At 43.9% G+C, this 25291-nt stretch overlaps 1 protein-coding gene across 1 annotated transcript in view; it reads right to left on the reverse strand.

Moving 5' to 3' along the window:
• Window positions 1-29: 29 nt before the first annotated feature.
• Window positions 30-25291, reverse strand: part of clcn2a (chloride channel, voltage-sensitive 2a) — a 74278-nt gene continuing 49016 nt past the window's right edge. Inside the window, exons 3-23 of the mRNA XM_045694005.1 lie at window positions 23723-23854; window positions 22843-22971; window positions 22273-22406; window positions 21876-21956; window positions 21337-21360; window positions 20943-21021; window positions 20727-20852; window positions 20496-20580; window positions 20273-20374; window positions 9743-9845; window positions 9293-9448; window positions 8965-9034; window positions 8765-8875; window positions 7585-7798; window positions 7259-7392; window positions 6583-6842; window positions 5954-6166; window positions 4175-4213; window positions 3945-4049; window positions 3004-3090; window positions 30-2482 (exon numbers count right to left, since the gene is read on the reverse strand). Of these exons, the coding sequence (XP_045549961.1) occupies window positions 1934-2482; window positions 3004-3090; window positions 3945-4049; window positions 4175-4213; window positions 5954-6166; window positions 6583-6842; window positions 7259-7392; window positions 7585-7798; window positions 8765-8875; window positions 8965-9034; window positions 9293-9448; window positions 9743-9845; window positions 20273-20374; window positions 20496-20580; window positions 20727-20852; window positions 20943-21021; window positions 21337-21360; window positions 21876-21956; window positions 22273-22406; window positions 22843-22971; window positions 23723-23854 (2933 nt within the window). The 3' untranslated portion in view covers window positions 30-1933. The remainder of the gene's footprint in view (window positions 2483-3003; window positions 3091-3944; window positions 4050-4174; window positions 4214-5953; window positions 6167-6582; window positions 6843-7258; window positions 7393-7584; window positions 7799-8764; window positions 8876-8964; window positions 9035-9292; window positions 9449-9742; window positions 9846-20272; window positions 20375-20495; window positions 20581-20726; window positions 20853-20942; window positions 21022-21336; window positions 21361-21875; window positions 21957-22272; window positions 22407-22842; window positions 22972-23722; window positions 23855-25291) is intronic.

Here is a 25291-nt window from a genome sequence, read left to right on the forward strand (position 1 = left end):
AAGTTTTGTTGAAATTTAATGTACAAAAAACAATTAGTATGTTTTCTGAAAAATAACAATGGCTGTTGATCTCAAATGCATATTCTCCTATGTACAATGCGTAGATTTCCGTCATAATGTATTTTCATATGTACAAACCATATACAGGCCGGGGCCATATAAAGGGAGAAACTACAGACTTATTGCTTAACTAGATGCGCTGTTAATTACCTTAAAACACTCTCTACATTAGACTCATTTTACATTATATCTTGTATGGCGAGCACTACTTCACATTCTATGTGCATACAAAAGTAAGACAACAATAAATGGTTGCACAACTGACTTTTTTTTACAGAAGAAAATGAACCGTTAAATTGTGGTTGTTATGGCCTGGTTTTACATAGAATTGAAATATGTAATGGCTCAAATCTGTCAATGGAGCTAAGAGAAATGATTGACAATGACATAACATCCGTTTGATGAACTCATTTTATAATGAGACCGGTCACACACTTTCTCTACGACAGTTGTTTCAGTTCTCTCTAGAGGCTTCTATTGCTCATCGGTGTACTTGGAGAGTTCTAACTGTGCTTTTAAGTTGGTAGTACGTATTTCTAAACTGGTTTTAAGGCCAGGCAGGCTGTATAAATCATTTTCAATGTAGGTATGTGTGAGTGTGTGTAGTGTGTATTTTCTAGGATATCATTTTCCATGTTTAGATTTATGAATGTGTATGGTGTTCATTTACTTAGTGCTCGATTCAATCTGTATTACAGAAGATCCACAGTACAGCACAATTGAAATGGTAAATGTCATTTCCCGATCGAGATGACATCTACAGCAATTACCGTGAATGCAGTCTCCGCTAATGCGGGAACATTTGCCTGTAAAATGTCAATCGCACTACAACGCGGCTCTTCAGCGCCACGGATTGAATCGAGCCCTTGCGCGTGTACTATTGGCCTATGTGCATATGTGTGCTCACAACAACTGATGTCGTCTCTCTCCACATAACCAACATTTCCTGTGCAATGTAACGTGTCATTAACACTCATATCATTCCAGAAACATGCGGAACACGGTACAGTAGATAGGATACGATATTCACATAACATCCTCTCTCAAGAAATGTAAGATACAAAATGACACTGTGACCAAAACACCCTGTTACAAGACAAGAAACTCTCTAACGTCCGTCCGTCCCCCTACCTTAATGCCAGACAAGGCTACATGTACTTTGAGTTAAATGCATGTTAATTACAATGTGCTTCACAAATGCTCTTAACCCTGTGGGATGCCATTTTATGACTGAGCGATGTTAAATTGTTGGCCTTTTCTCAGCTGCCTTTGGGTAGTAACTTATTGTTTTTCTCTTAATATCCCATTTCAGATATGACTGTACATGCACTTATACTGTAATTACAGAATGTCCTTTAGAATGTAGCTATGTAAATACATAGATTTTATAGGCCACTTAATCTAAAGTGAGACCCTCCCTTCTCTTTCCTCGCTCTCCTTTGCTTTATCCCTCTGATCTGCTCTCTCTCGCTCCATCTCTCTCTCTGTGTTATTTGTAGCTATATTTAGGGGGGAAAATGTAGTTTGGTTCTGATAATCAAACTGAGAATAGAAGTGTCAGCACCAGATGGGTGCATGGGCAAGGTTCCGCCAAGTCTCTCACACACACACACACACACACACACACACACACACACACACACACACACACACACACACACACACTTTGTTAAACACAGAACTATGTTGTCACATTCACTCAGTTACTCTATCACTCACACAGGAATACATGCTCATTTACACCAACACACACGCACACAATACATTGTGGACACAGACGACCAGCTTAAAGATTCAGGTGAACATGACCTCTAAGGTTGTAGAAACCTCAATGAACCACGAAGCAACTCCTAACTGTCCCTCGCCCCTTCTGTCATTCCGATTGGTCCTCAGGGCGGTTGGGACTTTGCTTACACTGCAGTTCTGATTGGTTCATTTGCTCTATGTTCTGGAGTGTGGTCCCATGGGGTGGGGTTCCATGTTCCTTCGCCGGCTCCAATTGGTCAGTCTCAGGGAGGTGGGACGGGTCAAAATCACAGGCCAGCTCTGATTCGTCAGTGTGGGAAGGGCTGCACTCTAAGATAAACTCCTCTGTTTGGTCCTCTGTTATTGAGAGGCTTTCCTGAAGAACCAATTCCGATGGCGGGTCCATATTGTCAGTGGGGATGGTTTCAAACTCCATATCTGATTGGTCCTGTATGAAGTGGACAGGGGTCTCCTCATCCATAACGTCCAATTGGTCCTCCATGTCGGGCGGGGTGGGTTCCCGTGGTAACGAGAGGCCTCTGTGGCGGTTCCAAAGCTTGTGCAGCTCTGTCACCTCGGAAACGCTGGTAGTGTTGCCGCTGTCACGGAAACTGGCCAGAGGGGGGCGAACCTTCACCCCTGTCACCGTCACTGAACCCTCTATGGCCTTACGCAGCTAGAGGTTAGACCGAGAGAGGAGAGGTAGAGATTGGAGGGAGAGGGAAAGGAATCAAATAGGGAGCAAGGATGAAAAGAGACGGAGGAGAGGATGGAAAGAAGATTGGAGAGAGAGAGAGAGAGACAGAGATATAGAATTGAACATTATGATGTGATTTTGGAGTACACGGAGTAGTGATTCATATTACGCTTTTGATTCCATCTCCAAGTCTCTGGGTTGTTAATCTGCATCAACTTTAGTAACGAGCAGATTGATTAGCCTTGATTGCTTCTGATTCATGAAGCACAACATTGTCCTTAGGACTGATCTGAGGTGATAACAATATTCAAACAACCACAGCCAAAAAGTAAAGAGAACGTGTTCCTGTGATGTCATATCATGTGTTTGCAGTGATTTTGGAGGTGAAGGGCACTCAAATCAGTCATAGTATGATGACATCCGTGTTGAAAATACAAATAACTACACACTAACTACATGACCGTGACATAAAGGTTCTTCTAATGCACGGGAACACCCACCTCCCTGAGGGAGACCACGCCCACCAGCCGTCCTGTACTGGTCACATAGGCATGGTCCAGTCCCAGCAGGGAGAAGATGGTGTGAGTCTAGAGAGAGAGAGAGAGAGAGAGAGAGAGAGAGAGAGAGAGAGAGAGAGAGAGAGAGAGAGAGAGAGAGAGAGGGGATGGAGAGAGAGAGAGAGGATGGAGAGAGAGAGAGAGAGAGGGGATGAGAGAGAGAGAGGGGATGGAGAGAGAGAGAGGGGATGGAGAGAGAGAGGGGGGATGGAGAGAGAGAGAGAGAGAGAGAGGGGGATGGGAGAGAGAGAGAGGGAATGGAGAGAGAGAGAGAGAGAGAGGGGAGAGAGAGAGAGAGGAGGGAATGGAGAGAGAGGAGAGAGAGAGAGGGGGAGGAGAGAGAGAGAGAGAGGAGAGAGGGGGATGGAGAGAGAGAGAGAGAGGGGAGATGAGAGAGAGAGAGGGAATGGAGAGAGAGAGAGAGAGAGGGGGATGGAGAGAGAGAGAGAGAGAGGGGGATGGAGAGAGAGAGAGAGAGAGAGAGAGAGGGGGATGGAGAGAGAGAGAGAGAGAGAGGGTAAAACATAATTGAGAACAAATTGTCTATTAGAAAAATGCCATGGTTTATTTGTAATAAAAGGCTCCTGACTAGTGGAGCTGTGTGTTATCATATCTCTGTCACCAACCCCATCAATCAAAGGTAGAGGGAAGAGACCCATTTTTTTAGGGATGGAACTCAGCCATTGTCGGACACCTGTAGCCTGGTTACATTGCTAGATTTGAGTCATTTAGCAGATGCTCTGCTCATGTCTGCCTTGGCAGTGAATCAACGACAACAAGTATCACAAGAAAAATGTTTACAACTAAGACGTATCCGTTGGGCTACTGTGTAGATCGGTAAGAGATCGGTAGATTGAGTGACGGGTGAACTGATGACGACACACCTTATGCAGAGATGTCCGCTCCACAAGCTGAAAAGGGGCGGGGTCTATCTTGCAATTGTTGAAATCCACTGGCTCGTCCAGCTGTTGCTCTTCCCACTCTGCTATCTGTGGGAGTGGATTCAAAACTCAGCCAATAAGAGAACATCTATAAAGCTCTCACATCAGTCACTGCATTTTTGTTTTGCTCTTGACTGACACGCCAGTTTACCAATGAGCGAGTTCAGTCTTACTTCGTTCGTGGTCATGTCATCCTCTACTTCAGGGGACTCCTGAAAACAAAGAGAGACAGTGGTTACACCCACATACACACAAACACAAATATACAATGAATCCATACCACCACTGCAAAAGACTAACAACACATACCAAACAATGAGACAAACACATACCAAACAATGAGACTAACAACCCATACCAAACAATGAGACAAACAACCCATACCAAACAATGAGACTAACAACACATACCAAACAATGAGACTAACAACACATAACAAACAATGAGACTAACAACACATACCAAACAATGAGACTAACAACACATACCAAACAATGAGACTAACAACACATACCAAACAATGAGACTAACAACACATACCAAACAATGAGACTAACAACACATACCAAACAATGAGACAAACAACACATACCAAACAATGAGACAAACAACACATACCAAACAATGAGACTAACAACACATACCAAACAATGAGACTAACAACACATAACAAACAATGAGACTAACAACACATAACAAACAATGAGACAAACAACACATACCAAACAATGAGACTAACAACCCATACCAAACAATGAGACTAACAACACATAACAAACAATGAGACTAACAACACATAACAAACAATGAGACTAACAACACATACCAAACAATGAGACTAACAACCCATACCAAACAATGAGACTAACAGCACATACCAAACAATGAGACTAACAACCCATACCAAACAATGAGACTAACAACACATACCAAACAATGAGACTAACAACCCATACCAAACAATGAGACTAACAACACATACCAAACAATGAGACTAACAACCCATACCAAACAATGAGACTAACAACACATACCAAACAATGAGACTAACAACACATACCAAACAATGAGACTAACAACACATACCAAACAATGAGACTAACAACCCATACCAAACAATGAGACTAACAACCCATACCAAACAATGAGACAAACAACACATACCAAACAATGAGACTAACAACACATACCACAATCAAAAGTGCATGTTTCTGCCCCTGCAGCTACGCTGTTACTCAGCCGGCTTTGTGAGTCACTGTTGATTTAGCTTTTGTTGGCTAAATAATCACCTGAATCACTAAAATGACTTGGTCAATTGTGCTTTCCTCTCTCCTTCTCATTTCTCTCTCTCTACAAAGTGTTACAAAGCGGCAGTATATTCTGGGTTGGTAAAAGTACCCAAAGCGATTTTGGTCGGTCACTTGCTCTATGCTAGGTCGCTAGGCAACGGTTACTTAGCAACGGGCTCTAATGCGGGCGGCAGTCTTACCGCCGCCATGGAGATCCTGACTCGTTTGGGCCCCCTGCTCTCAGGAGCCTCTGGCTCTGCCGGGCTCTTAAAGCCAGGGAGGGAAGGGAGTAACATAGCACAACGTTAGCACAACGTTAACAACCTAAAAACAACGTTACAGCAACGTTATACTCTATAATGGTCTTACCAGCTGATAAGGAGAGAGGAGACGGATAGTGGGTGATATAAAAATGAATACAATGTTACTGCAACGCAGAACACTTGTTATGCTTCTCTTACTAAGGAGAGGGAGGAGAGGTGCAATGGCGTAACATCAGCGCAATCTTATGTTACAGCAAAGCTGGGGCTTAAAGTTACTAAAGATTCTGTGAGGACAGAGTGGACGTAAAGGAAGGAGGCATATGAGGATACAAGCATACACACAAAAACATAATCACATGCACGTACACACACTTACAGGCACACTTACACGCACACTCACCTCGAGTAGCTCTCTCTCAGGGTCACCACAGGAAAGGGTCTGCTGAGAGCCTGACAGAGGAGAGGGAGTCAGGGTGTCTCTATTAATTGAGAGAGTATGTATACTGTTGGGTGCCTCTGTGTTGTGAATAGTAGGGACCGTTTTCATTGCAGATTTGAGTGGCAGCTGAGAGTTGGACACAGCTGCACTGAAGGAGGACTCCTCTGTTGAGATCTAGATAGAAACACACAATATACACACACACAATATACACACACACACACACACACACACACACACACACAGGTTAGAGGTACTGTAGACACTAGATGTCATACTGAAGTACTGAAGATGCCCCACATACTGTAAGGCAAACTTCACAGACGTCCTCTACCAAACACACCAAACCAGCCCCACACACCTACTGTACATACACACACCTATCCTAACACACACCTTTCCAAACACACACCCTGACTCAAATGTTTTCTGTAACCAATATCTGTCCATCCAAATACACATCCCCACATTATGTGTAATAACCTTCAGCCAAACTACCCCCCACTCTCGATGGTAACGGTGACTTTAAGTCGCACGCAGGGCTAACTCCTCACGTGAGCGGGAGTCCGACTCACCTCCGCTACACTCACCAGGAAGCGAACCCCATGGCGTGCGCTGGTATTGGAGGTGTTAGAGGTGTAGGAGTGTGTGTGTGTGCAGGGTGGGCTGGGGGGACTGTCCATGGTGTCCAGGCTGTTCAGGTGTGCATGTGCGCCCAGTGTGTGTGTGTGTGTGCCATTGTCCTGGGCATGCCTCCGGAGGTGGTCGAGCCTGCGCGTTGGACCCAGCTGGAGGGACAGGAGTGACTGGAGCTGGGAGCGCTCTATAGAACCCAACAGGATCATAGAGTCTGAGGGAGGGAGGGAGGGAGGGAGGGAGGGAGGGAGGGAGGGAAAGAGGGAGGGAAAGAGGGAGGGAGGGAGGGAGGGAAAGAGGGAGGGAGGGAGGGAAAGAGTGGGATAGGAAGAAAGTGACAAAATAGGGGAGAAAAGAGTAAAGAAGAATAAGGGAGAGGAGACAGAGGAAGAGAAAAGGGGTGCAGGGAACAGGGGAGAAAGGAGAGGAGAGAAAGAGGGAACAGTAAGGGAGAGTAATAAGCAGAGTACGGAATAGATGGAATAGGACACAAAAACAAAAAGCTGGAAGAAGTGAAAGACACGGGAGAGAAGAAGGAAAGCGGTAGAGAGGGAGAAATGTGTCATGGAGGAAGGATGCATCTTGGATTTATAGCTGACTATAGATGTGCAGTTGCACACGTACCCTTACCTGTGGACTCAACCAGGGCCAGTGTTTTCAGCTGTCCAGTCATCAGGACCTCCTGTACCTCTCGGTAGGAGGAGGAGAGAGTGATGTAACGCACGTCTCTAACCATGATGTCCTCCACACGGATGTTATACTTCCTGAAGGAGGAGAGGAGGAGAAGAGAGCAGAAGAAGGGGTAAGACGAAAAGAGGACAAGAAATAATGTTAAGAAGAGAGAATCAGTCAAGAAGACAGTTGAAAACATAAGAGAATAAAGAAAAGGGAGTAAGAGAAAGCAAGGGAGATAGAGACATAAACAAAGCAAAGGAAAGATGGACAGACAGACTTACTCGTGGTGCCCCATGCCCAGTTCAGGGAGATAGGGTAGTTTCTTGATCCTGATGATAGAGTCGTATAGCGAGGGCTGGAGGGACTGGGCTACGGCGTTGGCCAGGATCACCGCTATCATCACCGGCAGGATGTGGCTGATCTGACCCGTCAGCTCAAACACGATGACTGCTGTCGACACCGTGTGAGTCACTGCCCCCGACAACGCCGCTGCACCTGGGGAGGAGGGATACACAGTGTGGATGATGATGAATATGACTTGGTCCAAAGTGGTGGAATGTTTTGTTTTTTTACACAACTACAGAGAGTACAGTTAAGCTGGTAGCACAGGGTCAGCCAAAGCGCGGTGCTTCTGGAGTAGTGGGTGAGTCCACATTTCATTCATTACATCTCTCCACAAAAAAAACTGTTTCATAAGCAATAGATGGTGAACAGGTTTTCAATGCTACTGTACGTTTATTTGTTAGCTTTACTGTTTTAGACAACAAAACAAATGAAAGCTCAAGCTAGCGATGTGATTGTACTAGTTACATTTATCCAACAAGTCGTTTCTGTCCAAAAAGTTTAATTAATTGTTCCCTCTGATGTTCTACTAATCTATCAGATCAATGAGGAGCAGAAAATGATTTAACTTTTTATTTCAATCCATAACCTGCTTATCTGCTTTATCTTAGCAGAATACATTTTCATCAGTCACATTCAATAATCTAGCACAATTGACGAAAATAGCTTCGGCATCACACCCGCCTGCATTTTTCAATCATGTTAGAGAACAGAAAGATCCAAGATGGTGCCCATAAGTAGATACAAAATAGCCGTAATGAGGCCTTGAAGATGAAAAAACGGCTTGGTTTTAGTGCAACTGGTGGAGTACCGCCTGCAGTTTCAATCACATCAGAGAACAGAAACAGCCAAGATAGACCCTATGGTGAAGTGTCAGATTTTGTTTTATGTATAAGTGGACATGTAAGAGCCGTAAAAAAAAACGGGTTTGTTTTCGTGCAACTAGTCGTGCACCGTCTGCAGATTCAATCACATCAGAGAGAGCCAAAATGGAGGGGCCTATGGTTAAATTCAGTAGTCTCAGGTTTGGATTCAGCCATAAGTGAACACGTTAGAGCTGTAATGGGGCCTTGAAAGCAAAAAACAGGATAGTTTTAATGCAACTGGTGATGTACTCACCCACTACAGCATAGCCGCCAGGCACTATAGGATAGACACTGCCATCAGCATGGATGCCATCAGGGAACATGACTGCCATGGTCTCTCCTACCAAACGTCCAAATGCCGCACCTGCACATCCCATACATAAAGCGTACACACAGGTGTTTTTAGTGTGTATGGCTAAATACACCAATTCCCACACACAGCAAGTGACTTACCAATGAGGAAAACTGGCATGAAGGCCCCACATGGCACAGGCATGGTGGTAGCTACTGCAGACATCCAGAACTGAGGAGAGATAAAGATAGAGACGTGTGTGAGAGAAGGGTAATAGAGGAAACTGAAAACAGACACACTGGGGCATCAACACAATCACAGATTCACACCGAGACAGGCCATCATTGTAAGTAAGAATGTGTTCTTAATTGACTCACCTGGATAAATAAAGGTTAAATAAAAATGATTAAAAATAAACAATATCAGCCTCACCTATCCTAAACCCACACAGAAACCCACTCTCTCGATCTCAAATAAATGAGCACGTACCTTCATGACGATGAAGAGGATGAGAGTGATGAAGACGTTAACCTGGGGGTGTTTCCAGGCGTGGGAGTGGCTGATGTAGTCAAACTCCTCGGCAACGCCCTGCCGACACCATGTTCGGTTGTCCAACAACGCCACCAGGGACTCATGCTGCGTCAGCTGAGGAGACAAGGAGAGACACAACTGTTAGGCATGGGATATACTGTATCAATCGTAATAGTCTAAAATGGTTTCCTTTCCTCATCTCCTTCCATTATCTGATCTAACAGAATAGGATATGTGAAGACAACACAGAACTGATCCTTCATATCAGAGACTATGAAGGGGACAAGGAAGGAAGCTGTTTTAGACAAATGACATGCATCCCTGGTCTAATATTTTGAAAAATGTATCATACACATTGTGGTTGATAGATACACAGACACAGATATATAAAAAAGTGTAACTTCTGACCTGTCCAGCCATGAACTGTCCAAACCCAGGGGGGAAGGTGAGGGTTGAGATGATCAAGGTGACCATAGCAGGATACACCAGACGTCTGACATGGAGAGAGGAGCTGTGGGTTCATTAGTGTGAGTGAGTGAGTCCTGCTATGATAAATTAATAATACGTTTGCAATATTATGTTTATGTGAACTCAAGTTTGCATTTCAAGTTGACAGTTCTTGTTCAATGCCATATATATATATATACACACACACATACAGTGGGGGAAAAAAGTATTTGATCCCCTGCTGATTTTGTACGTTTGCCCACTGATAAAGAAATGATCAGTCTATAATTTAATGGTAGGTTTATTTGAACAGTGAGAAACAGAATAACAACAAAAAAATCCTGAAAAACGCATGTCAAAAATGTTATAAAATGATTTGCATTTTAATGAGGGAAATAAGTATTTGACCCCTCTGCAAAACATGACTTAGTACTTGGTGGCAAAACCCTTGATGGCAATCACAGAGGTCAGACGTTTCTTGTAGTTGGCCACCAGGTTTGCACACATCTCAGGAGGGATTTTGTCCCACTCCTCTTTGCAGATCTTCTCCAAGTCATTAAGGTTTCGAGGCTGATGTTTGGCAACTCGAACCTTCAGCTCCCTCCACAGATTTTCTATGGGATTAAGGTCTGGAGACTGGCTAGGCCACTCCAGGACCTTAATGTGCTTCTTCTTGAGCCACTCCTTTGTTGCCTTGGCCATGTGTTTTGGGTCATTGTCATGCTGGAATACCCAATCACGACCCATTTTCAATGCCCTGGCTGAGGGAAGGATGTTCTCACCCAAGATTAGACGGTACATGGCCCCGTCCATCGTCCCTTTGATGCGGTGAAGTTGTCCTGTCCCCTTAGCAGAAAAACACCCCCAAAGCATAATGTTTCCACCTCCATGTTTGACGGTGGAGATGGTGTTCTTGGGGTCATAGGCAGCATTCCTCCTCCTCCAAACACGGCGAGTTGAGTTGATGCCAAAGAGCTCCATTTTTGTCTCATCTGACCACAACACTTTCACCAGTTGTCCTCTGAATCATTCAGATGTTCATTGGCAAACTTCAGACGGACATGTATATGTATTCTTGAGCAGGGGGACCTTGCGGGCGCTGCAGGATTTCAGTCCTTCACGGCGTAGTGTGTTACCAATTGTTTTCTTGGTGACTATGGTCCCAGCTGCCTTGAGATCATTGACAAGATCCTCCCGTGTAGTTCTGGGCTGATTCCTCACCGTTCTCATGATCATTGCAACCCCACGAGGTGAGATCTTGCATGGAGCCCCAGGCCGAGGGATATTGACAGTTCTTTTGTGTTTCTTCCATTTGCAAATAATCGCACCAAATGTTGTCACCTTCTCACCAAGCTGCTTGGCAATGGTCTTGTAGCCCATTCCAGCCTTGTGTAGGTCTACAATCTTGTCCCTGACATCCTTGGAGAGCTCTTTGGTCTTGGCCATGGTGGAGAGTTTGGAATCTGATTGATTGATTGCTTCTGTGGACAGGTGTTTTTTTTACAGGTAACAAGCTGTGGTTAGGAGCACTCCCTTTAAGAGTGTGCTCCTAATCTCAGCTCGTTACCTGTATAAAAGACACCTGGGAGCCAGAAATCTTTCCGATTGAGAGGGGGTCAAATACTTATTTCCCTCATTAAAATGCAAATCATTTCATAACATTTTTGACATGCATTTTTCTGGATATTTTTGTTATTATTCTGTCTCTCACTGTTCAAATAAACCTACTATTAAAATTACAGACTGATCCTTTCTTTATCAGTGGGCAAACGTACAAAATCAGCAGGGGATCAAATGCTCCCCCCCCACTGTATGTATGTATGTATGTATGTATGTATGTATGTATGTATGTATGTATGTATGTATGTATGTATGTATGTATGTATGTATGTATATATATAACCATATATAACCAGTCAAAAGTTTGGACACACCTACTCATTACAGGGTTTTTCTTTATTTTTACTATTTTCTACATTGTATAATAATAGTAAAGACATCAAAACTATGAAATAACACATATGGAATCATGTAGTAACCTAAAAAGTGTTAAACAAATCAAAATATATTTTATATTTGAGATTCTTCAAAGTAGCCACCCTTTGCCTTGATGGAAGCTTTGAGCACTCTTGGCATCTCTCAACCAGCTTCATGAGGTAGTCACCTGGAATGCATTTCAATTAACAGGTGTGCCTATTTGGTAAAAGACCAATTCCATATTATGGCAAGAACAGCTCAAATAAGCAAAGAGAAACGACAGTCCATCATTACTTTAAAACCTCTTAAGGATCTAACCCTTTTTTTCATTTTTCGCATAAAATTACATACCCAAATCTAACTGCCTGTAGATCAGGACCTGAAGCAAGGATATGCATATTCTTGATACCATTTGAAAGGAAACACTTTGAAGTTTGTGGAAATGTGTACGAGAATATAACACATTAGATCTGTTAAAAGATAATACTTGAAATGCATGAGAAAGGCCGTAATATAATATTGCAGTTTAGGCTCAATTTAGATTGATCCAGTAAAGCATTGCAATACTGCACAGTATTTTGTATCAAGTCTACCCAAATGTGCCAAATTGGTCAATTGATACATTTTCAAGTACATAACTATAGAGAACATACAAAAATTATACGGTAATACTAAATTTAAGTTTACACACTCCCAGGAATGTCATACATGGATCATTAACGTATACACTAACTTTCACACATCTAGATGGCCGGGCGGAGTGGGTTTGGAACCAGAGACAGCAAGGGTTCAAACTGTAGAACCCAGTTCCTACATTTGAATATAAAAATGGATTTTATCAAACAAACTATGCTAGATTTTATCTCTGGGACCTTCAGGATGACAAATCAGAGCAAGATTACTGAATGTAAGTACATTATTTACCTTCAGAGGTGAATGCATCAAACCAGTTGTCGTGAAAAAAGTTTTTGGTTGTTGTGCACTCTCCTCAAACAATAGCATGGATTTTTTTTATATGGGTAGAATATGTCCTGGAATGTTTGTTGTTACTTACAATGTCATTCTAGTCACATTAGCACATGTTAGCGCACGTTAGCATCAACCGTCCCGGTATAAGGACACCGATCCCGTAGAGACATGAAGGTCAGTCAATCCGGAAAATGTCAAGAACTTTCCTTTCCTGTGGAAGTCCAGTCGCAAAAACCATCAAGCACTATGATGAAACTGGCTCTCATGAGGACTTCCACAGGAAAGGAAGACCCAAAGATGTTTTAATTCCAACCGCCGTGCCTTTGTGAGACGCATAGTGGGTGAACGGATGATCTCTGCATGTGTGGTTCCCACCGTGAAGCATGGAGGAGGAGGTGTGATGGTGTGGGTGTGCTTTGCTGGTGACACTGTCAGTGATTTATTCTCGAATTCAAGGTACACCTAACCAGCATGGCTACAGCATTCTGCAGCGATACGCCATCCCATCTGGTTTGTGCTTAGTGGGACAATGCTCAACAGGACAATGACCAAAAACACATCTCCAGGCTGTGTAAGGGCTATTTAACCAAGAAGGAGAGTGATGGAGTGCTGCATCAGATGACCTGGCCTCCACAATCACCCGACCTCAATCCAATTGAGATATGTTTGGGATGAGTTGGACCACAGAGTGAAGGAAAAGCAGCCAACAAGTGCTCAGCATATGTGAGAACTCCTTCAAGACTGTTGGAAAAGCATTCCAGGTGAAGCTGGGTCATACTTGAACAGTTTGGGCTAGAGCAGTGGTCTCCAACCATTTATTTCATAAAGGCTACTTCATACAAAAAAAATGTTGCAAGCTACTCATATACAGCCTGCATATTTTGTTATTGTGTAGTTCTAATTCAATCAATAGAAACAAAGAACAGCACTACATACATAATGTATTTGCATTTTGGTTCTTAAAACCACACAATTTGTACAGAAACCATTCTACAGTAGTCTACCTTGAGAATGTTGCCTTTAAGAGAAAAAAGGGTTTTACATTTGAACCAATCTGTAGCCTGCAGTTACAGGACTACATATTTGACAACAAATCGTGAAGAAAATCATGAAAAGTATGAGGAATAGCAAAATTGTATTCCCAGCAAGCACATTCATATTTTTTAGGGGCGCTGAAGCAATGTCACCATGAAAATGTTTAAAATTAACTTGTTTTAGCAGCGTACATATTAGAAATGGCTTATTTTGTCGATATTACTTAGGGACAGATCAACATGTACGGTGGGGGAGGTGTGGTCCAAAATAGGGGAGGGTTGTCAAACTTTTTTGTTGTTGCTTTGGGGTGGGGGGTTCCTGGTTTACATTCTCTTCTTCTGAAGGCAGTGCTCCCCAGGCGCTCCAACTGACTCCGACAGTTGAACTTGAAGTGAGGAAGACTGTTTCAGGCCTATAATATAACAATATAAATATTTGGATCTGAAACGTACGAATTACCCTCCTTCTGTACGTCTATATCTGTAGGGCAGACTCAGTAGCCATCTGACATGAAGAAATGCATGTCGGTGTCGTAGCATGCTCTCTATCTCTCTGGGGTTAGGCCTAAGCTTCTCAGCCGTTATATATTTATACTCTACCGTTCAAAAGTTTGGGGTCACTTCGAAATGTCCTTGTTTTTGAAAGAAAAGCAAATTTCCTCAGCTGGCAGCTTCGTTAAATTGTACCCGCAAAACACCAGTCTCAACGTCAACAGTGAAGATGTATATAGCCTATTAAACTATGGTCATACAGTGGACACCTAAGCATTTGCATGCAATTCCCTAATACATTTAGTGCTCAAATATCTGACAGCTGAGCCGTGAGGTGGACAATTATTGTTTTAGAAAAGTACCTAAAGAAAAAAAAAAATGGATATATAGTTGCATATGCTACACATCGACACACAAGGAATAGTGTTTTAGTAATTTGTTATCGGCTGTTTTTAAGGACACTTAAATGTGGCCAACAGCCCTCGTTTATTGATGGGGCTGTCTGCGCCAGGTTGGATCTGAATGTGTAGGATGTCCAAGAAATGTCTCAAATGTCCGGTAAATTAACATGTTCCCTGTCATGTTGTCCAGCGCTGAAATGGCATATTGTTTTTGTGAAGATTTTTGAATATTCACATGAAATCTGTCGCCAATTGGATGGAAACCTAGCTATATACACCCTAAAGACTATGGCAAGTGCACTAGTCCAGTGTCACTATGATTATCCCTGCACATCATGGTTCACCAGCAGCTCCAAACATCAAAAAAATGATCTATCAGCCAAACAAGCTTTTAAGAATTGTATTTTAAACTCCCCCCTCATACTCATCTGGAGGTTGAGCATGTTTTAGTCTCTCCATCTTTGTAATGTGTCTGTATCTATGTCATTGTATATGTATTTATGTAAAACACAGGGGCCACAATAGAAATACGTCCCCGACTTTACTGTGCAATCCCTGTCACTTGAAAAAACCTTTGTGTATAAATCTTTGTGTACAAACAAAATCAATCAATCCAAGCTGTGCAGCGGCCAATTGATGAATGGAAAGAGACATCTGTTACAAAACATCAAAAAGTTGAATGACATTGGGAGATTGTCAAGCCAAGCCTTTTATACTGGGTAAGCCTACAAGGTAGGGAGGGATGTGTTTTCTGTTTGTCAAGATTGAAATAGTCTATTTATTGTGTTGTTGAAAATGCAAGCTATGATATTGAAGTGCCTAAGTCGGTATGCTTTGTTTATTGGTTGTGTGGTGCATTGGCACAGAAACCTATTGGTGGAGAATTTGTTGCATATATTTTATATAATTATAAAAATGGCATCCAAATGTAAAAAATCTGATTTCCCCCTAGCTGATCATTGTCTGCAGCCGGTTGATCATAGTGTAATAAAACATGCTGGGAGAGTGAGCTCGTAGCCCTGCGACTGTGCCATAAAAATATCCATATTTATAAACACAGGGTCGCTACAGTTATTGTTATTTGTGGTCGTAAACATTATTTTGAGTTCATTCTATGAGGGAGGAGAGTGTTACATTTATTTATATGTGGAAATATTTTACTTTGGGAAGGGGGTGCATCATTTTTTATGACATCTTGAGTTAGACCAGCCCCTCCCCCCACTGAATTTCGATCTGTTCCTTACCAAGCCAAGCAGAGCGGTTTGTTTTATCGACAAAACAAATTATTCTGTGCTTTTCCATTTAGCGCATACATATTGGCTACATTGTAACCTCAAAGTGGCCACGGTGGGCTCGCATCAGGGGCTCACCCAGGACTGTTACTTTTGTAACTGAATGAAAATATTTTAACAATGTCATTTAACCGATTGATGTTGGGAAATGGATGGCAAAGTGCAGAATTGTGTTAAATGCCTGTACACAGCTTGGGGGGGATTTTTTTCTCTCAGAGATTTAATCATGTAATATTAGGTCTACTGATTATTTCTCAATTGCGAGGTCCCTACCGGACATGGAGTTGTCTGCGAAGGTGCAACCTTTACTAGGCTGATGGAAGGCAGAGTCAGAGGCTGCAATACAGCGATGCCAAGACATGACCGAGCCATGTTCATCATGGTTCTTACAGGAAAAGTGAAATTACAAATTGAATTTGTTCATGGTGCGCGCTTCTCAAATGATATGTAACAACACCATGTGACCAACACCGTCGGACATGAAACAACATACAAATGTAACGGCACAACAAAATAGATTCAAAAAATATATTTTGCAGGTGGCTTTTCATTTTATACACCAGTGGTGCACCTACAGTTGTGCTTTTTAACGGCACTGAACTAAAACAGTGGCGTGCGGAATGAAGTAAAACATTTCAGTGATCAAAACCATTCATCTTGAGGTGACCGGGACACGAAATGCAATCTGTTCATTATTATATCATATATAACATGGACACGTCTACTAGCTCAAAACATTACTAATCATTAAAAATAACAAATTACCCAAAGGATCATGATAGTTTTCTGGTAAAAAAAGTGGGTGTTGCTCAGGTGCTCCCTTTCTGTTTTACAGTGTTTATCTTCTCTATAATACACTGCTGTTCATTTAGGGAAGAACTCGGGGCTTTAGCCTTTTGTGGGCCCAAAGCGAGAAATGGTTGGGGGCCCCACACCTCATAACCCTTGGGCCCAAAACATGACTTGAGAGAACGTTAGTTTATTTGTAGTTGTGCTGCATTTTGCAGTGCCTAGCTCCACTCCTATTCCCCAGGCGCTCTCTTTTGATGACTTCTGTAATCGTAAAAGCCTTGGTTTCATGCATGTTAACATTAGAAGCCTCCTCTCTAAGTTCGTTTTATTCACTGCTTTAGCACACTCTGCCAACCCGGATGTTTTAGCCATGTCTGAATCCTGGCTTAGGAGGACCACCAATAACTCTGAAATCTCCATCCCTAACAACAACATTTTCAGACAAGATAGAACTGCCAAAGGGGGCGGTGTTGCAATCTACTGCAGAGATAGCCTGCAGAGTTCTGTCCTACTATCAAGGTCTGCACCCAAACAATTTGAATTTCTACTTTTAAAAATCCACCTCTCTAAAAACAAGTCTCTCACCGTTGCCGCCTGCTATAGACCACCCTCTGCCCCCAGCTGTGCCCTGGACACTATATGTGAATTGATTGCCCCCCATCTATCTTCAGAGCTCGTGCTGCTAGGTGACATAAACTGTGACATACTTAACACCCCGGCCATCCTACAATCTAAGCTTGATGCCCTCAATCTCACACATTATCAATGAACCTACCAGGTACAACCCCAATGCCGTAAACATGGGCACCCTCATAGATATCATCCTAAACAACTTGCCCTCTAAATACACCTCTGCTGTTTTCAGCCAAGATCTCAGTGATCACTGCCTCATTGCCTGCATCCGTAATGGGTCAGCGGTCAAACGACCTCCACTCATCACTGTCAAACGCTCCCTGAAACACTTCAGCGAGCAGGCCTTTCTAATCGACCTGGCCCGGGTATCCTGGAAGGATATCGACCTCATCCCATCAGTAGAGGATGCCTGGTTATTTTTTTTTAAATGCCTTCCTCACCATCTTAAACAAGCATGCCCCATTCAAGAAATGTAGAACCAGGAACAGATATAGCCCTTGGTTCTCTCCAGACCTGACTGCCCTTAACCAACACAAAAACATCCTGTGGCGTTCTGCATTAGCATCGAACAGCCCCCGCGAAATGCAACTTTTTAGGGAAGTTAGAAACCAATATACACAGGCAGTTAGAAAAGCCAAGGCTAGCTTTTTCAAGCAGAAATTTGCTTCCTGCAACACAAACTCAAAAAAGTTCTGGGACATTGTAAAATCCATGGAGAATAAGAGCACCTCCTCCCAGCTGCCCACTGCACTGAGGATAGGAAACTCTGTCACCACCGATAAATCCACTATAATTGAGAATTTCAATAAGCATTTCTCTACGGCTGGCCATGCTTTCCACCTGGCCACCCCTACCCTGGTCAACAGCACTGCACCCCCCACAGCAACTCGCCCAAGCCTTCCCCATTTATCCTTCTCCCAAATCCAGTCAGCTGATGTTCTGAAAGAGCTGCAAAATCTGGACCCCCACAAATCAGCCGGGCTAGACAATCTGGACCCTTTCTTTCTAAAATTATCTGCCGAAATTGTTGCAACCCCTATTACTAGCCTGTTCAACCTCTCTTTCGTGTCGTCTGAGATTCCCAACGATTGGAAAGCAGCTGCGGTCATCCCCCTCTTCAAAGGGGGGGGGGGAATACTCTTGACCCAAACTGCTACAGAACTATATCTATCCTACCCTGCCTTTCTAAGGTCTTCGAAAGCCAAGTTAACAAACAGATCACCGACCATTTCGAATTCCACCGTACCTTCTCCGCTATGCAATCTGGTTTCAGAGCTGGTCATGGGTGCACCTCAGCCACGCTCAAGGTCCTAAACGATATCTTAACCGCCATCGATAAGAAACAGTACTGTGCAGCCGTATTCATTGACCTGGCCAAGGCTTTCGACTCTGTCAATCACCACATCCTCATCGGCAGACTCAACAGCCTTGGTTTCTCAAATGATTGCCTCGATTGGTTCACCAACTACTTCTCCGACAGAGTTCAGTGTGTCAAATCTGAGGGCCTGTTGTCCGGGCCTCTGGCAGTCTCCATGGGGGTGCCACAGGGTTCAATTCTTGGGTCGACTCTCTTCTCTGTATATATCAATGATGTCGCTCTTGCTGCTGGTGAGTCTCTGTTCCACCTCTACGCAGACGACACCATTCTGTATACTTCTGGCCCATCTTTGGTCACTGTGTTAACAACCCTCCAGACGAGCTTCAATGCCATACAACTCTCCTTCCGTGGCCTACAACTGCTCTTAAATACAAGTAAAACTAAATGCATGCTCTTCAACCGATCGCTGCCTGCACCTGCCCGCCCGTCCAGCATCACTACTCTGGACGGTTCTGATTTAGAATATGTGGACAACAACAAATACCTAGGTGTCTGGCTAGACTGTAAACTCTCCTTCCAGACATAAAACATCTCCAATCCAAAGTTAAATCTAGAATTGGCTTCCTATTTCCCAACAAAGCATCCTTCACTCATGCTGCCAAACACACCCTCGTAAAACTGACCATCTTTCCGATCCTCGACTTTGGTGATGTCATTTACAAAATAGCTTCCAACACCCTACTCAACAAATTGGATGCAGTCTATCACAGTGCCATCTCTTTTGTCACCAAAGCCCCATATACTACCCACCACAGCAACCTGTACGCTCTCGTTGGCTGGCCCTCGCTTCATACTCGTCGCCAAACCCACTGGCTCCAGGTCATCTACAAGACCCTGCTAGGTAAAGTCCCGCCTTATCTCTGCTCGCTGGTCACCATAGCTGCACCCACCCGTAGCACGCATGGAAACACTTATCTCCCTCACTAGCTTTAAGCACCAGCTGTCAGAGCAGCTCACAGATCACTGCACCTGTACATAGCCCATCTATAAATAGCCCAAACAACTACCTCTTCCCCTACTGTATTTATTTATTCATTTATTTTGCTCCTTTGCACCCCAGTATTTCTACTTTGCGCACTCATCTACTGTCAAATCTACCATTCCAGTGTTTTAATTGCTATATTGTATTTACTTTGCCACCATGGCCTATTTATTGCCTTTACCTCCCTTATCTCACCTCATTTGCTCACATTGCATACTGTATTATTGACTGTATGTTTGTTTTACTCCATGTGTAACTCTGTGTTGTTATATGTGTCGAACTGCTTTGCTTTATCTTAGCCAGGTTGCAGTTGTAAATGAGAACTTGTTCTCAACTTGCCTACCTGGTTAAATAAAGGTGAAATAGTTTTTTTTTTATTATTTTTTTTCTTTCAAACTCCCTTTTTTGGTCTGGGCCTCCGACGCGCAGTGTGTGGTCCACGTAAAGGGCGAGCCGGCGCTGTGTGTGTGTGTAGCAGTGTACGAAGTGTGTGTGTGTGTGTGTGTGTGTGTGTGTGTGTGTGTGTGTATGTGTGACTCACTTCCTGAGCAGGAACTTGTTGATGGTCTTCTGTTTCCTCATACACTCTACTATCAGTCTGTTCAGGTAGACAAAGAGAGCCCCGCCAAAACCACACGCAATCCTGAGGAGGAGAGGGGACAGCATCACACACCATTCTAGTTCAATAGCCATTGAAGTGATCAGAATAAGGAGGAGTCAGACCTGGGCGTGTTGGACACAAAAGACACACAAGAAACTCATACCCCAGGATGGCGAAGGCTGGCAGCTCCTGGAGGTCAAAGGGGAAGTCCAGGCGGAAACGTGTCTTAAAGAGGGCTGTGATGGTCTCTGAGAGAAAGACATAGAGAAAGAGAGAAGAGAGAGAAAGAGAAATAGGAGAGGAATAACATGAGTCACCTCCGACTAACTATTGACTCAGTGACCTAGACCCAAAGCCCTTCCCCTTACACACACTCACACACACACCTCCTCACCTTCGTCCTGGTTCCACACAGCCAGTACTCTGAAGATGAAGGCGCTGAAGGTGGCAGCGAAGAAGCCTCTCCAGTAGTTCCTCACCGCAAAGAACGTAGACGTTACCTCAATGCTGAAGAGCACACCTGCGACACACACACACACACAAAATCCCTTTTGCAGTAACACCATTCTTTCCTTTATTGTATTTCTCACCCTAAGTATATTCTAATTACCTCCAATGGGGGCAGCGAAGCAGCAGCCTACCCCCACTGCACATGCTGCTGATAGCATCTCAGTGTTCCTCAGCTCATTCTGTAGGAATAGGAACACACACGTATGTGCAAGCACACATAGTACATAAATACATACATACATGTAAACACACATACAAATATACACATTTCTGGTAAAGAGGGAAGGCCAAGGGCATTGGAATACAATGGAATCAGAGAGGAATGCTAGAATGAACGGAATAACATGAAGGGTGATGTCATGTGCCATTCACATAGAATATCATAGAAACTCTCGATTAGAAATGGAATGATGCTCACATGACGCTCCAACATGTGTACATGAAACGTGGAAACTCTGATACGTGCACATACTCAGACACACGTGCACTCGTACCTTGTTTCCCTCAAAGGGCTCTTCCTTAAGCAGTAAGTGGGAAAAGACAGAAATCCGAGTGAGTACCTAAGAGTTAAAATGAAGAAAAGCAGAGACCAAAATCTTCTGGGATATTCTCTTTAATGTGTCATTGCTTAGTTTTTTTTGGACAGAAAGTAAATGCAATCTCTTATAATGACTTGGTTCAAATGGATTGAGCGCTGACACGGATCAATATGGAAGCTCTATAAAGTAGACAGTCTTATTTGACTCTTGCTGACTTGACACTTTCTTCCTTCATCTCCCTTTCCCCCCCCTCCTTGTTCTCCTCCTCCTCCTTTTCCTCCTCCAAGTCTTGGGTGGTGTATGGCAGAGAAAGTAACCTCAGACTGGAGCCCAGGGTTGGACTCAGATGAGTGGAGGTGAGAGTGGGTCCTGGAGGGGTGGCAGGCTGATCAGACAGGTATCACACAGATACTAAACCAAATTGAGTGGGAGTAAGCATGTGTGAAGGGTTAAAGGTTAGGGTGTGTGTGTGTGTGTGGGGGGGGGTCTCTCACCTTGTAGATTCCACCAAACAAGGCAGCCAAGAACTTGCTCAGGAGGGCTGCACAGAGACTGGCTACATGAACGAACGGGCCCTGAGAGAGAGATCGGAGGAGAGAGAGAGAGAGAGAGATGGAGGGGTAGGGGTTATAGGATGAGGGAGGGGGAAAGGGAGAGAAAAAAGCAGAACTAAACCAATTTCAGATCGGGGCCCGTATTCATAAAGCCTCTCAGAGTAGGACTTCTGAAATAGGATCAGGTCGCCCCCTGTCCATAACCTTATTCATTATGATCTAAAGGCAAAACTGCTCCTAGATCAGCACTTATACTCTGAGATGCTTGATAAATACGGGCCCAGGAATTTCAAACATTTCCCTTTCATTCCGTAACAGTCCACTAGGGGTTTCCCACCTCCTTTCCCAGGGGCATGCCACTGCCCAGAGCACAGGTCAACCCGATAACTTTGGCCACAAAGGTTTTAAAGGTGAGATATTCCTTCAGCACTACACCTCTCAGAATGGTCTTCATCTCTGGGATACCCGAACCTGAGAAAGAGGAGGAGAGAAAGGAGGAATAGCAGAGGTGGGAGAGGAGAGGGCCGGAGGAGGGGGAGAGAAGGAAGGGGAGTAAAATGTATATTCATGCGTCAACTTCAAGATTATGTATGTATTCAAGGCTGTCAGTACTAGCGGTTTCAAGGATATAGTCAAGGATGTCCTGAAGTTGTATAACCTTTGCCAACTACTCTTATGAACTGAGTCCACCCCATACATCTGTGACCTTTAAACAATCATGCACAGTGTTTCATTCTGTATGCATGAGGTATTTACATATATGAGTGTGCATGATTAGCAATGAATTTAGGTGTGAGGTGAAATTGAATGAGAGAGTACATGTGTGTGTGTCTGCGTGCCCATTCATGCACTTGCGTGTGTGTGTATGTGTGTGTGTGTCACACTTGAGCGTGGGTGTGTCTCTTACCCACAGCCTGCGGAGACAGTATCTGTGTGAACCCTGCTGAGAAAGTGATGAGCACCACTGGGTAGGTGACCCATGCCAGGTACTGCAGGAGCATGTTACTGTCCAGTCCCCCGTACATCCACTTCTGAGCTGCACAGACACACAGAGACACATAAAACCAATTAAATAAACTTTTTTTACACTAGGGGGGCTTGGAATATCTCTCTCGCTCTCACGCCAGCTACCTTTCTCTCTTTCTCCCTCCCTCTGTCCCGTTCTCTCTTTCTCCCTCCCTCCGTCCCGTTCTCTCTTTCTCCCTCCCTCTGTCCCGTTCTCTTTCTCCCTCCCTCTGTCCCGTTCTCTCTTTCTCCCTCCCTCCGTCCCGTTCTCTCTTTCTCCCTCCCTCCGTCCCGTTCTCTCTTTCTCCCTCCCTCTGTCCCGTTCTCTCTTTCTCCCTCCCTCCGTCCCGTTCTCTCTTTCTCCCTCCCTCTGTCCCGTTCTCTCTTTCTCCCTCCCTCTGTCCCGTTCTCTCTTTCTCCCTCCCTCTGTCCCGTTCTCTCTTTCTCCCTCCCTCTGTCCCGTTCTCTCTTTCTCCCTCCCTCTGTCCCGTTCTCTCTTTCTCTCTCTCCTTCCATTCCCTTAGAGCCTAGGCTATGGCCTAGTACATCACTTAGCTGACCACTGTGACCAGGGCCATGACTTCACCCAAGAATATATCCCTCTCTCTCTCTCTCCCGCCCACCCGCCCTACCTACCCCTCTCTCTCTCTCTCACTCTCCCTCTTGCTCATCATGCTGACAGAAGGCGATAGCATAGTCCATCACCCAGCTGACCAGGGTCATGAGTAGACCCAGGAATATCTCCCTCCCTCCCTCTCCTTCCCACTTCATCCCTCTCTCACCTTGCTGACAAAAAGCGATAGCATAGTCCATCACCCAGCTGACCAGGGCCATGACCAGACCCAGTAGGATGAGAAAGATCCAGTCCTCGCCCACACGCGAGATCAGGAACTTCTGACAGCGAGACGTACACACTGGAGAGAGGGAGAGAGGAGAGAGGGAGGAAAGGGAGAGATGGGTGGGAGAGAAAGGAGAAAGGGAAAACCATAGGAAAATAAAGCATAAGATAAGCGAGAAATAGTCGCAGTAACAGGCAGAGAGAGAGAGAGACAGAGAGAGAGAGAGAGAGAGAGAGAGAGAGAGAGAGAGAGAGAGATAAAAAGCGAGAGAGAGCACAAAAAAATATAAGAAAAGAGAAATGTGGACAGAAGAAACACTGTGAAAAGCCAGTGGAAAGGATGGACAGATGCATTCCAACATGTTGAGCTGAATGAATGAGGAATGGAATGAGTGGACTTAGTGATGGGTGGAAAGCGAGAGAGACTTGATTTGCCCTCACGAAAAAGGGATTAACCCCTACAAAAATGTAGATGAATCAAAATCCACATAATTATTCACATTTCCTGTGGCTGCTGGATTATTTTCCTGCTGTGAGGAGGTTCAAATTAAAGGAAAGAGTCACCCATTTGGAATGTTATATCGTATTTGTGCATCTCGGAGCAATGTTCTATCGATTCCTGGGGTCATTTAATGTTTTCATGTGTATCTGAACTCTTGCCGTTCACACAGGCAGAAATACAGCCGGCATGACATAGCATTGCAGCCTGGTCTCATAGACTGGATGTAACATAGTAAACGTGAATCCGAAACACTCAAATTAGTATGATATGTTACGTTTGGTATGGTTACATAAGACAGATGGTTACTTCAGTCAAAAAAATCGAGTGGGTGGCTGGTTGGCGTATAACGTGAACGTCTAGCAACCCAAAGGTTGCGGATTCAAATTTTGCAACTGACAAATTTAGCATTTTAGCACCTTTTCAACTACTTACTACTTTTTCGCTACTTTGCATGTTACCTTTCCCCTAAGCCTAACCCTTTCCAGCACCTGCAGATCGATGTCTGAAGTTCGTAACAGCACTAAGCTAAACACCACGGACTGAATCAGAAAAATAGGAGAAATATGGTGAACCTCTGTTAAATGACAAATTTCTAGATGTCGGGATTATCACAAAAATATAATCAATGGCTCATTCGAGCGAGAAGATAACATCCCGCGTTATGACATCGGCCAGTACTGAAATCTGACGCGCGAAATACATTTTCACCATCTAAAAGTCATCTTTCTATTAATTATTATCACAATGCTCAATCTGGTCTCAAAGCATTCGTATTTATATTAGTCTGTACGTAAATCTGAGATACTCCATTTAGTATGTTACGTATGGTATGTATTAATTTGTTAGCTAACATGCTAAGTAGTTGAACAGTTGGTAATTAGCTAAAATGCTAAAGTTGTCAGTGATAAGATTCAAACTCGCAACTTTTGGGTTGCTAGACATTCGCGTTATAATACGACCAACCACCCTACTTTTTTTGTTGTTGCCTTAAATAACCATCTATCTTGTGTA

This window comes from Salmo salar, chromosome ssa14, assembly GCF_905237065.1.
Source record: "Salmo salar chromosome ssa14, Ssal_v3.1, whole genome shotgun sequence".
Taxonomy (NCBI): domain Eukaryota; kingdom Metazoa; phylum Chordata; class Actinopteri; order Salmoniformes; family Salmonidae; genus Salmo; species Salmo salar.